This window comes from Schistocerca americana, chromosome 1 (assembly GCF_021461395.2).
Source record: "Schistocerca americana isolate TAMUIC-IGC-003095 chromosome 1, iqSchAmer2.1, whole genome shotgun sequence".
NCBI classification, from domain to species: Eukaryota; Metazoa; Arthropoda; class Insecta; order Orthoptera; family Acrididae; genus Schistocerca; species Schistocerca americana.
Window position 1 is genome coordinate 977,702,349 of NC_060119.1, and position 14,707 is coordinate 977,717,055.

The window sequence follows — 14,707 nt, forward strand, 5'->3', positions numbered from 1 at the left end:
TTTAAGTTAAGATTTCCGACTGCTGAAACAACGCCAAATCTAAAAACTTTAAAAGTTTATTAAAAAAAAAACTATAAGACATAGAGCAAAAAAATTTCACAAGTGCTTTCAGAATGATTAAAGAAGTAATTGTACCAAGTTTCATCAAAATCTGACGTGGTTGGTGTCAAGGCCTGGGTGACTTGACATGGAATGACCCTAGCAACTTCACCTCAGTCAACAGAAATATATTGGGCATCATCTCCTTCAGCCAATCCATTGTCTCCACCCCCTCACAGACAAAGACCAAAGCACCCTTATCCAGATGGACCCTCCTTAATTTCAGGCTGTGACTTGGGTTCTCCCCATATATATATATATATATATATATATATATATATATATATATATATATAAAAACAAAGATGAGGTGACTTACCGAACAAAAGCGCTGGCAGGTCGATAGATACACAAACAAACACAAACACACACACAAAATTCAAGCTTTCGCAACAAATTGTTGCCTCATCAGGAAAGAGGGAAGGAGAGGGGAAGACGAAAGGAAGTGGGTTTTAAAGGAGAGGGTAAGGAGTCATTCCAATCCCGGGAGCGGAAAGACTTACCTTAGGGGGAAAAAAGGACAGGTATACACTCGCACACACGCACATATCCATCCACACATACAGACACAAGCAGACATATTTAAAGACAAAGAGTTTGGGCAGAGATGTCAGTCGAGGCAGAAGTGTAGAGGCAAAGAAGTTGTTGAAAGACAGGTGAGGTATGAGTGGCGGCAACTTGAAATTAGCGGAGATTGAGGCCTGGCGGATGACGAGAAGAGAGGATGTACTGAAGGGCAAGTTCCCATCTCCGGAGTTCGGATAGGTTGGTGTTGGTGGGAAGTATCCAGATAACCCGGACGGTGTAACACTGTGCCAAGATGTGCTGGCCGTGCACCAAGGCATGTTTAGCCACAGGGTGATCCTCATTACCAACAAACACTGTCTGCCTGTGTCCACTCATGCGAATGGACAGTTTGTTGCTGGTCATTCCCACATAGAATGCGTCACAGTGTAGGCAGGTCAGTTGGTAAATCACGTGGGTGCTTTCACACGTGGCTCTGCCTTTGATCGTGTACACCTTCCGGGTTACAGGACTGGAGTAGGTGGTGGTGGGAGGGTGCATGGGACAGGTTTTGCATCGGGGGCGGTTACAAGGATAGGAGCCAGAGGGTAGGGAAGGTGGTTTGGGGATTTCATAGGGATGAACTAACAGGTTACGAAGGTTAGGTGGACGGCGGAAAGACACTCTTGGCGGAGTGGGGAGGATTTCATGAAGGATGGATCTCATTTCAGGGCAGGATTTGAGGAAGTCGTATCCCTGCTGGAGAGCCACATTCAGAGTCTGGTCCAGTCCCGGAAAGTATCCTGTCACAAGTGGGGCACTTTTGTGGTTCTTCTGTGGGGGATTCTGGGTTTGAGGGGACGAGGAAGTGGCTCTGGTTATTTGCTTCTGTACCAGGTCGGGAGGGTAGTTGCGGGATGCGAAAGCTGTTTTCAGGTTGTTGGTGTAATGATTCAAGGCTTCCGGACTGGAGCAGATTCGTTTGATATATATATTAGTTGTGGTCTTCAGTCCTGAGACTGGTTTGATGCAGCTCTCCATGCTACTCTATCCTGTGCAAGCTTCTTCATCTCCCAGTACCTACTGCAACCTACATCCTTCTGAATCTGCTTAGTGTATTCATCTCTTGGTCTCACCCTACGATTTTTACCCTCCACACTGCCCTCCAGTACTAAATTGGTGATCCCTTGATGCCTCAGAACATGTCCTACCAACCGATCCCTTCGACTGGTCAAGTTGTGCCACAAGCTTCTCTTCTCCCCAATCCTATTCAATACTTCCTCATTAGTTATGTGATCTACCCATCTAATCTTCAGCATTCTTCTGTAGCACCACATTTCGAAAGCTTCTATTCTCTTCTTGTCCAAACTATTTACCGTCCATGTTTCACTTCCATACGTGGCTACACTACATACAAATACCTTCAGAAACGAGTTCCTGACACTTAAATCTATACTCGATGTTAACAAATTTCTCTTTTTCAGAAACGCTTTCCTTGCCATTGCCAGTCTACATTTTATATCCTCTCTACTTCGACCATCATCAGTTATTTTGCTCCCCAAATAGCAAAACTCCTTTACTATCTTAAGTGTCTCATTTCCTAATCTAATACCCTCAACATCACCCGACTTAATTCGAATACATTCCATTATCCTCGTTTTGCTTTTGTTGATGTTCATCTTATATCCTCCCTTCAATACACTGTCCATTCCATTCAACTGCTCTTCCAAGTCCTTTGCTGTCTCTGACAGAATTACAATGTCATCGGCGAACCTCAAAGTTTTTATTTCTTCTCCATGGATTTTAATACCTACTCCGAATTTTTCTTTTGTTTCCTTTACTGCTTGCTCAATATAGAGATTGAATAACACCGGGGAGAGGCTACAACCCTGTCTGACTCCCTTCCCAACCACTGCTTCCCTTTCATGTCCCTCGACTCTTATAACTGCCATCTGGTTTCTGTACAAATTGTAAATAGCCTTTCGCTCCCTGTATTTTACCCCTGCCACCTTTAGAATTTGAAAGAGAGTATTCCAGTCAACATTGTCAAAAGCTTTCTCTAAGTCTACAAATGCTAGAAACGTAGGTTTGCCTTTCCTTAATCTATCTTCTAAGATACGTAGTAAGGTCAGTATTGCCTCACGTGTTCCAGTATTTCTACGGAATCCAAACTGATCTTCCCCGAGGTCTGCTTCTACTAGTTTTTCCATTCGTCTGTAAAGGATTCGTGTTAGTATTTTGCAGCTGTGGCTTATTAAACTGATTGTTCGGTAATTTTCACATCTGTCAACACCTGCTTTCTTTGGGATTGCAATTATTATATTCTTCTTGAAGTCTGAGGGTATTTCACCTGTTTCATACATCTTGCTCACCAGATGGTAGAATTTTGTCAGGACTGGCTCTCCCAAGGCTGTCAGTAGTTCTAATGGAATGTTGTCTACTCCCGGGGCCTTGTTTCAACTCAGGTCTTTCAGTGCTCTGTCAAACTCTTCACGCAGTATCATATCTCCCATTTCATCTTCATTACATCCTCTTCCATTTCCATAATATTGTCCTCAAGTACATCGCCCTTGTATAGACGCTTTATATACTCCTTCCACCTTTCTGCTTTCCCTTCTTTGCTTAGAACTGGGTTTCCATCTGAACTCTTGATGTTCATACAAGTGGTTCTCTTATCTCCAAAGGTCTCTTTAATTTTCCTGTAGGCAGTATCTCTTACCCCTAGTGAGATAAGCCTCTACATCCTTACATTTGTCCTCTAGCCATCCCTGCTTAGCCATTTTGCACTTCCTGTCGATCTCGTTTTTGAGACGTTTGTATTCCTTTTTGCCTGCTTCATTTACTGCATTTTTATATTTTTATATTTTCTCCTTTCATCAATTAAATTCAATATTTCTTCTGTTACCCAAGGATTTCTACTAGCCCTCATCTTTTTACCTACTTGATCCTCTGCTGCCTTCACTATTTCATCCCTCAAATATATATATATATATATATATATATATATATATATATATATATATATATATATATAGCCAAACGAAAGCGCTGGCACGTCGATAGACACACAAACATACACACAAAATTCAAGCTTTTGCAACAAACTGTTGCCTCATCAGGAAAGAGGGAAGGAGAGGGAAAGACGAAAGGATGTGGGTTTTAAGGGAGAGGGTAAGGAGTCATTCCAATCCCGGGAGCGGAAAGATATATATATATATATATATATATATATATATATATATATATATATATATATATATATATTTTTTTTTTTTTTTTTTTTTTTTTTTTTTTCAGAGAGCCTCTCCAGCTGTGAGGTGATATTAGCAAGAAGGTAGCAGTTTTTAGATAACTGCCATCCTAAAACTGAAACTGCAGTACTGTAGCTCCAATACCCTGTTTCTTGCCTTGGCTTTTTCTGGATGCATTTCTCCTGTGAACTGGGAGTAGCTGACTCCTCCTCATTATCTTGCTGTCTGTCTTAGAAGTAGAAGAGGTCTGTTTAAACACCCCTTTCACTTTGAAACAATCTTATCTTGTGGCTAAAGACGTTATAATCCTCATCATTTGTTCTTAGGGAGCCATTCCTTTACTTTCTTTTCTGTTTCTTCTGTAAGAAGTTTCTTCCTCTGTGCCTCAGACACATTTGTAATTTTAATCTGGTCCATCTTCTTGCTATTGTCCCTCTCCCAACACAGTTGTGGAAACAACTTCCATCTGCCTAGTGCTCAGTGTCTGGGTGTTTGAGGTATGTTGAACTCCAAGTCCCACAGTCTTTTTGTTCTTATTAGTAGCTTCGGGTATTTCCCTATTATACACTGCATATTTAATACACTAACCTATGTTCAGTGCTGTTTCACAATTTGTTATACATCAAATGGCGTATTTATATTTAAGAGCTTCATAAAGTTTGCATATAACTCCACTGGCTATAATGTCTTTATAATGTTTTGTGGCGTTGCACGCGCCTATTATCCGATAAATCCATTACTTTATATGATCATCTACCTACGTTAGTAGCTGGCTATGACATACAGCCTACTTCAAAGAACTGTAACTTCAGTTATTATGGTTTATTTGCCAGTAACACTTTTAGCTACTGTAACAAATAATGTTGTCAATTAATGTTTATTCTTATTTATGTACAGTACACTTGGTATATGTCTTATCTTTTATGTGACAGTAATTTCAGTGACTTAGGGTTTTAATGCCATTAATAGTCCGAACTATTGTAATAAACTTGCTTAACATTTTCTGGTTTTAAGTCAGTATTACTCCGCACGCACATGTGCCCGACTACCAGCTGAGTGCGGTGCCCAGTTATGGTTCAGTGCCCACGGCCCACCTGTCTGGCCCATTAGTAGAAATGAAAGTCTTACGACTGTGTACTGTAGTACTGACATTTTAAGTTTGACAAGGCCAATATCTAGCATGTCTTAATTTTATATTGTGACATTTCTGAAGAAGGCTACATTATAGCCAAAATCTAGGTAAAGTTTCTTTGCTTATGCAACTGGAGGCTGAAAGTTAACATAATTCTTAATATTGACAGATATCCTGCACACCAAAAGGTGGTGACATTCTTTGAGAATATTTATGTTGTGTTTCTTGCTTTTAACTGTGCAACTGATTTGCAGGCTATACACCTGTTTCTTAATGCTTCCACAGGCCTTGGGGGGATACACTTCCCACTAAATGTATATCTTTATAGTGTTTAAGGGAATATGTGTTACCAAATCTGTACGCTCCTGGCATCTAGTGGCAGTCCACAGCACCAGCTGTAGTTTCTGCTTGGTGTGAAATATATTTCAGGACTGTGGGAATTCTTTATCCCACCAAACAACGGTGTTTTAATGGTTATTAGGAAGTATGGTTACAACAAAAGTAGTTTCTGGAAGGGGCTTCGGAAATATACTTACCACAAAATCAATCTGTCATTTGTGGCCCTTGGGAAGGATACTTATCTCCAACTTAGGGGTATCCCAAAGCTTTTGAGAATACAATCTTACCACCCCTGTCTATGCCCAACATATTGTGGTAGTACATTGCACCAAGTGTATGAAAATTACTACAATCTGTTTCTGTTTGTTGTGGGATCACTATTGTTGTCAGAAAACATTGCTTTGCTCCTCCAATATACATTAATGTGACATGTATCAGCTCATACCTTTATTTTGTAATAGTTTCAAGGATTCTTTTCACATAGTGGTAAGTAAATTTTATTACAAAAGGGAAGTCGGAAATTTATTTACCTCCATAGTTTTAATATATCTCAAAGGCTGCTGTCCTGTAGTGATATATGCACCAATAGTGTTTGGCCCTAAATCACAGAAATTAAATTATCAAAAAAGTGAACAAAGTCAGTTGATCACAATTAGAATAGCAAAAAAATTATTTTCGCTTAGTTGCTACAAAAAATGCGTCCGTGAAGGGGTTAAAGCTAAGTACAGACTGACTGTTCTGTAGAGATTAATTTTGTTCCCTCATAGAAAGTATGTAATGAGAATGAATATTCTGTGGGCTGTTCACATTTTCATTGCTGCCTGGAATGCTTTGACCTATTCCCTATATCATATGATGATGCATTGTTTCCATACATTTACACCATCTTACCATGGATTGTTGCAGTGTTGTTCCCATTCAGGCAGAAAAAGAATCACAGCAGAATTCTCCACTGTATAAATGGGCTGTGCTATTTTGTTTTGCCTCCTGTAGCTGCTCACTACAGCACTGTGGTTTAAATGTTTGAGGAGAATGAGAACAGAAACTATTTGGACAAATCTTGGGAATGCAATACCCTTACATTAACTAAATCCTGGCAGAGTGGAAATACATCATTACAAATGACAGAAAATCATACAGTCTCATATATGTCCATGAAGATTCATGGAACAGATATGTCGCTAAAACATTACTAATTATTTAGAGAAATGAGTACAGGAAAAATAGCTAGTTTATCTACCAAAGGACAGCATTGTTGATAGTGTTCCAATATGCTGTCAAATTAATATGTTTAATTGATTGTAAAACAACAGTGTATCATTTAGCAAAAAGAGAAGTACAAATTATTTGAGCTGATTCAGTCGTTGGGAAAAAGAGATACTTCTTTGACAAACTGTAACGCCATGGGTACACAGTTTTCTGTGTGTGTGTGTGTGTGTGTGTGTGTGTGTGTGTGTGTGTGTGTGTGTGTGTGAACTATGTGCTACAAAGACTGCGTGACTAAAAATTAAAAGAAAGAACAGATAACATTTCACTGAAGTAGCTTTAAAAGTGACACAGTACAACATTGTACCTGTGACTTCAACTGACAGGGAGAAATTTGAAGAACCTGTAAGTAAAAACAGGATTATAATCTAATACCACCACATGAAGAATTACATACCTGATCTCTCTTTAAAATTTCTTCCAGAATACTTTGCAAGAATAAAAAAGTAACTAGTGTGACCAGAAACTCCTCACTATTTGTGTGTGCTTCAGTGAAAGTTCAATGAATGGTCTTTAGAGAGATGGTAGAATGTCTTGAAGTCATGTGAAAAATTCTATACTAATTAGTAGCAGAAAACTGTTTTACACCGCACACGTGTGCGTGCACGTGTGCGTGCAAGTTGCATATGGAAAATCATACATCACTGCTTATTCCAGTGATAGATTTCTAATATGATGGCGGTATTTTTGTGATATAGGGTATGTGTTTTTATATCAATTGGTTTTTCCAAAACTCCTAATAAAACAATTTTGTTTAAAACATGTAAATTGTGATTTACTAGTATTTATTTTATTGCCGACTGAGCCTTCTTTGGGAAGACCAGTGTGTTGTTGCCTGAAGATGATATAAAAAGCTAAAAAACGTTTTGCATTAAAAAAAGTTAGCACTCTCACTATTTGTGCACTAAAAAAATTTGTTTTCTGTGTAAACTTAAATTTATACAATTTCTTTTTTCCCCCCCAGGTACCACCACTCTCCAATTTTCCAAATCTGATGCAGGCTTTCCAGGTATGTGCTGCAACTTGTTTAGAGCATTCAAATGTTTATTATTCTTTCAGAAGCCATCTGGAAAATGTAAATTGTCTAAAAAACAATGAAATCCATTACAAAACAACTGAATGCATCAATTTTGGTTGGAACTGTGAGCTACTGAAAATCTGAGCGTTTATGTAGTGGGCTACAAATATTTTAAATTTGTGTTTGGGCACACACAGATGGCTTTTGTGCAAGAAAAGAAAGAGACACACAAAATACTTTTTTTCCTCTCAGTACGGATCATAAACAGATGTTGGCAGATGAGGATCAGAGGAAAGTGGAAACAGGAAAGGATTCAGTTATTTTTAAGAGGGGATTGGAGGGAGAGGGCAGGGAGGATAGATGTTGTGGAAAGGAACATTTAACACCTCCAGTAATACATTCCTGGGACTAATACGAACAAGTGATCTCTGGTTAGTTGATGTCTGTCCATAAATGTGTAGCCAAAATTGGTGAAATATAAAAATAAAAATTTAATGAAGCAATTATCTGAAATTTCATTTTTTTGCTATAAAATATAAGGTCACAGGCAAGCTAGCCAAATATGTATGTTAATTCTCAATCAGTTCACTTCTGCTACAAAGTACTGAGGTAAGTGTTGCCTCAAGCATTTACGTCTGGAATGGGATGCACAATTCATTATAATGTACTTTTCCACATGTTCCGTTGCTGTGAGTAGTCATCTGTCTCATAATACACTTTTATAAATAGAGAAAGATATCTCAGCATTGCAAGAAGACAACAGTGCATATTTACGCAAAGGGATTGTTCTAAGAATAATATTCTCCGTGGGTTCTACAATTCCACCATTAAATAAGCAAGGCAAAAATCAAGATTTGAGTATCCAGGATTCTTCTTCAGCACAAATTGCAGTTCAGTGGAAACTGAGCCACCCACTTCATGCAGTATGACACTGGCCTTCTGAACTGCAGCCTCAGAGTACAACTTGCTTGCAGTTAGGTTAGCAATGAAATGGTCTACAGCATCTGTCATCTTATCAATAGAAATTCATATAGGTAATTTGCCTGCCAGCCCTGATTTTTTAATACATCAACGTAGTGGGAATCCAAAGTTCTTCCAGAGAATGGATTTGTCAGGAATGTTACGGTTGAAGTATTTCTGTAAGAAACTTTAAATTCAGGTACCTGAAGCTTGTTCCAAGGTAGGTTACCTTCAACCAATGCAAAACACAAGTCTCTGCATAATTCACTATTAGATGATGTAGGCTGTTACTGTAAGTGTAAGTGTGTGTGTGTGTGTGTGTGTGTGTGTGTGTGTGTGTGTGTGTGTGTAGATCCCATTTGTTTGAAGAAATCCATTGTTTGTTCCTAATATGTAGTTTGCTTTGTAAATGTTGTTCAGTTTGGGATTTCATTGTACATCCTGTACGTTTATCAGAAGTTTGGCAGAGGACTATTTTACCATCAGTTGTTAAAGCACTGTCAATAGAAATGGGTGTTTCCAGCTTTGATGACAAGCGAAGGTGTAACCTGTGCCATGGTTAGCTTAAATGCGACTGACTGTTCCACATTGTGAAGCATTTGAGAACAAGAAAGGAAACTGCTTTAATGAGTCATTGTCATTTGCCTCAAACTTTTACAATGTAGCCGACTACTTGCCATATTCAGGGGTATCTGATGACTGTGTGGTATCTGCTAGGTTCAGGCATCCCTGACGACTGAGTGATATCTGCTGAGTGCTTAAATACTATTTTCACAGTCTTGTTGTTTAGACTTGTAAATGAAGAAATTTATGCTACAGTATCCACATACCTTGTGCATTTTTCCAATCGTTGTCACCAGTTCGATTCAGTACCTCTTCAACTGGTATACAATCCACCTATCTAACATTCAGCATTCGTTGTTGTTGTCAGTGGCATTTTCTCAGATGTTCTGCAGATATTTGCAATTTCATTTTTGCAGTGTGTAGGTGGAGATAGCCCAAACAAATACTGCTCATCACATCTTTCATGTGATGCCCAGTGCTGATGGAATCGGTTGTTTCCCATTATAAACAAAATTATTTTTGAAGTGGTATTCCATCAAACCTACGCAATATCATTGTCCATTCCCACTGCACCCAGTCCCAGTCTCTTGCCGCATGGCTCATAACCCTGCAATATACAGTGTGTCCCACTAAAACCTCCCCGATTTCAAGGACCCAGGAGAGGAAAACCACAGTAGATCCTACAATGAAAAATGCACCACATTGTAGAGCATCTCAAAAAATTTATATTCCTGCGTCAGAAGTGCCAAGTATAGTCTCCAGAGTTCAGCATGGTCGCATGAAGTAAAAATGACGACTCCACAGCAGCTCGCACAAGCAGTAATGTGGTTTGCAGAAACAAAATCAACGATTACTGTGCAAATAAGTTATAATCATATGTATGAATGTGATCCATCTGAGGTTAAAACAATTAAAGGAACGGTATAGGAAGTTTCTGGCAACAGGAAGTGTTCTGAAACATTCTAGTGGTGCATGTTACAGAGTTTCAGAAGAGACAGTGGAGGACATCAGATACACATTTCTCAGAAGCCCACGTAAGTCAATTTGTCGAGCATCTAGGCAACTTGATGTACCTCAATTAACATTGCACTGTGTAGTTCACCAGCGTCATCGTATGTGTGCTTACAAAGTGCAAATTCAGCAACATCTGACGCCAAACGACAACCCATGCCGACGACAATTTGCTGCGGATATGCTGCAGCGTATTGATATGGTTGCCAGCTTATTGATATGGATGCCAGCTTCCTGGAAAGATGTTTATTCTCAGACAAGGCAACATTTCATCTATCAGGAAGGATTAATAGGCATAATGTGCATAATGTTCAGATTTGGGGTTCATAAAATCCGCAGGTTGTCATTGAGCATGTTCACGATAGCCCTAAACTAAACGTCTGGTGTGGACTAATGCACGACAGGATTGTTGGACCGTTCTTCTTTGCGGAACAAACAGTGAATGGGTCAGTGTATCTGGACATGTTGGAGCAGTTTGCGTACCCTCAGATAAGGCTTGCAACCCAACATAATTTTTCAATAAGATGGAGCTCCGCTGCATTGGTCAACGGCTGTTCACAAGTCCCTGGATAATAAATTTCCCAATTGTTGGGTAAGACGCGGAGGACCCATTGCCTGGCCACCACGTTCACCCGACATTACACCACTTGATTTCTTCATGTGGGGATTCGTGAAGGACCGCGTGTATGTGACCAATGTGGACAATATTCCTACATTGCGACGTTGTATCACTAATGCGATTACAACAATAACAGAGGAAATGTTACAAAGAACTTGGCAAGAAATTGAATATACACTCTATATTCTTCATGCTACAAATGGTTCACATGTAGAGGTGTATTGATGATAAATAAATAAATTCTTTGAGATGCTCTACAATGTGGTGCATTTTTCATTGTCGCGTCGTGTGTGTGTTTGTGTGTGTGTGTGTGTGTGTGTGTGTGTGTGTGTGTGTGTGTGTGCGCGCGCGCGCGTGTGCGTTTTTTCCTTTCTTTTTCTTTTTCTCCCCCCTCCTGTGTCTTTGAAATCAGGGAGGTTTGAGTGGGACACCCTGTACATAGATGCAAGACCTGTCCCATACATTCTCCCACTACCATCTACCCCAGACCTGTCACAGCCATCTCCTGCCCCCTCAAAAGGAGGGCTGCCTGTGAAAGCAGCTATGATGTACAAATTGAGCTGCAAGCACTATGCATCATTCTACATGGCCATGTCAATGAACAAACTGTCTGCTGCATGAATGGCAACCACCGCACTGCAGCCTAGAGACAGCTATATCACGCAGTTCGTGAAAATGTTGCCCAACACGATGTGCTTCACTTTAATGGCTGTTTCACAGCCTGTACTATTTGGATATACACATCAGGAAAAAAAAGTAGTTCCTAATTCTCATGTGGTGAATACTCAGTTTGAGTTGATAAGGTTGTCTTTACCCAAACTATCTGTAAGCCACAAAAATATGTTAGATGCATTGTTCTGCACAATGTTCATCCAGTCCAATAATTACCCTGCATGACTGCCAGTGTGTTAGGAGTGGAGCGATAAACTTGGAACCTCGAGCTATGATGTTATCCTAGAGTTTTAATTGTTTACTGAGCAGTGGCCATTCAAATGGGTGCCGTAGTTGCAGCCAATTTCTGGACTTAGGGTTTCTCAGTGCTGTTTGTTAATTCCTAGTAGCATAGTGACTTCTTGTCACCCGTCATGGATATTATCTGTTTATTACAACACAGCTAGTTGGCTATACATTGTTCACTGTACTTAAAATCCCTTTTGGTGATTACTATCAGGGACTTGAATTTCCTTGTTGGTCTATGTGTCAAGTACAGCCTAAATTTGAAAATAATATGCACCCAGTTGTTTTCATTGACACATAAGTAACAAGTAGTGCTTTCCAACTGTTTTCAAGGGAAAATACAGTGATATAGCAGTTAAACCTGTCTTCACTAAGGCAATCCTTCCTACAAAGGGCGTGATGTTTGGCACATGAAAGTCAAACATTTTGAAAGGACATTTGTTGGGATTTATGTATCTCTGGAATGTGTCCTAAATCCATTGAAGTTCCACCAAATAATGGGAATCATTAATTGTTTAAAGATTTCTTTCTCTGTTTTTCTGCTCTGATATTGTATGATGTGCACTACAAAGACAGTGGAGGGACAATTTGGTTTCTTCAGAGACCATCTGTGTTAATGATACTGTACTTACTTCTTACTTCTTCTTCTTCTTCCTCCTCCTCCTATTATTATTATTGTTGTTGTTGTTGATTTTTCTCTTTGTGTGGAAAAGTTGGTCGGTCCAGATGTGAAGATCGATGCACTAGATTCTTCCATAAATATCCTAATACTTAAGTGGCTTAGTGTTGTGTCCATTGTCAATTTTTGACATAGTATATGCATATTCACACATGCAGTAGATATGCTAAGTTCAACTGAGCTTCTGAGGGCACGCACCCGACATTTTCTCCCCCCCCTCCACCGCCACCACAGGCCGTTCTCTCCCAAGGGCATGCATCGGTTGTCGCAGAGACATTTGTGTCAGTGTCTATGGTAGTGTTGATGTAGTTGCCGTGTCTACCGGATCACTGTATTTGCGGAGTGTCTTCTTAATTAGACCCAGTGCTGTATTGGTGGGGTGAAGAGTGCGTGGAAGAAAATTCACATTGATCAGTATTTGCATGCAGATAACTACCACCAACCTGTGCAGAGGAATGGGTTGCTAAAAATACTAGTACCCAGGGTGCACACCATCTCAGGTGCAGTGTGTCTGCCCTCGGAACTAGAACACATCAGAACTGTGTTCCAAAAAAATAGATAATCAAAATGGCAGTTCAAGCATCCTCTTTGCCCATCATTACTTTACGACCTATGGAGACAGAAGAAATCATGGAGGAAGAGATAACCACAGCCTTTATACGCTACACCAGCACACCATCAGGAAAAGTCTTGCGCATACTGAAAGAGCACTGTGTAAGAACTATCTTTTGCCCGCTTAATGAAAGATGAACATTATTGGGGAGTGTCGAAGATGATCTTGGTTTGTGGAAGCCTGGGGTGTATCAGATTCCATGCCCGTGTGGCAAGACATATATTGGACAAACAGTGTGCACCATTAAAGTTTGTTGCTGAGAACTCCAGCAGCACATTCAGCTAATGTACCCCAACAATTAGGCAGTCACTGAGCAGTTTGTCAGAAAACCATGCTAGAGAATATGCATTTACCAGGATTTTAGCACAAACTTCCAAATACTGGGACAGTGTCATTAGAGAATCCATCAAAATTCCCACCAGGGATATTCTTATCAGTCAGACTGTAGCCATAATCTCAGCAAGACTTGTAAAACTAGCACTGGGTGTAACTAAGACTACGTTCAGCAAACACAATGATCTGGTGAATGAGGAGGACAAAGCAACTACATCAACACTATCACAGACACCAACACAAGCTTCTCTGTGACTCGTCAATGTGTGCCCTTGGGTGTTGAACCATGGAGGGAACAACTGGTGGTGTGGGAGGGGAATATAAGTTGGTTGCAAGCTCTCAGGAGGTCAACTTGTCAGTGCACCTGACGACGGCAACATGTCTGACTGCTGAAACATTGTGTCTGCTGGACACTAGGAACCTACAGTACACCCAAGGACTGTTCGATCAACAAATACGCCATATCCTTCTGCTCCATATGCTGTTTGCCAGTGCTTACCAAATCTTCGAGCAGTGGTTGTAAATCTAAATTGTTGTCGTTAAAGCACCTCATATAGGGCCTCTACAGGGTTATTGAATAATGAGTGGTTGAAGTATCCTGAAATCTGCTCCATATGACGAAATACTTTTTCAGAAGCATCTATAGTTGGTATTGAGTAAAATATTGCAGTGTAAGCTGCTCGCTTTCCGTATTGCTGAGGAATTTGCCACCACGTCCTTCCCCCAAAAAGAGATAGGTCTTGATAATTTCCAATGTTGTTCTTATTCATTATGAATACAATATTTTGTTTGTGATTTTTATCTTTTTGTTGTACATCAACTTCCTCTTCCTGTCCATGATTGTGCTTTACTTCAGTGATTGTTATTGAGAGGTAAAAGATTGATTCAATTATTATTGTTGCAGATTTAAGTTTCACAAACATCACATTGTTATTGTTTTTACTTTCAGTCTTTCCCTGCCTACTCCCAAGATGCATTATTGGGAGCTTTATTTGGCGGGGGTTCTCTGGCTGATCTCTTATCATCTTTTCCTGATCACAGTTACGTGGAAGGACAGTCTGTATTCCTCGATTTCTTGATGACAATGGTAAGTATTTCTGTTAATTAAAACATAAACTCAAAAGTTTAATTAATTATTAATGAGCCTTTCTTTTTTTTATGGACACTTAAGAGTATTTTGTGAGATGTTAAGATTATTTCACCAGTATTTTGTGAGATGTTAAGATTATTTCACCAGTATTTTGTGAGATGTTAAGATTATTTCACCAGATATGCAACATAGTCAAGATTTAGTGGAAAGAAATTATGTAAAGATCTTTTTGAAACTGGAAAAAATGTGAGCTATAGCAATTTGCAATTTCA

At 39.6% G+C, this 14,707-nt stretch overlaps 1 protein-coding gene across 6 annotated transcripts in view; it reads left to right on the forward strand.

Annotated features, from left to right (window-relative positions):
• The window catches only part of LOC124615782 (large proline-rich protein BAG6), a 227,613-nt gene that overhangs the window by 151,744 nt on the left and 61,162 nt on the right, over nucleotides 1–14,707 (forward strand). For all 6 annotated transcript variants that reach the window (XM_047143900.1, XM_047143945.1, XM_047143927.1 and 3 more), the window contains exons 15-16: nucleotides 7,556–7,600; nucleotides 14,295–14,432. In XM_047143900.1, coding sequence (XP_046999856.1) covers nucleotides 7,556–7,600; nucleotides 14,295–14,432 — 183 coding nt within the window. The remainder of the gene's footprint in view (nucleotides 1–7,555; nucleotides 7,601–14,294; nucleotides 14,433–14,707) is intronic.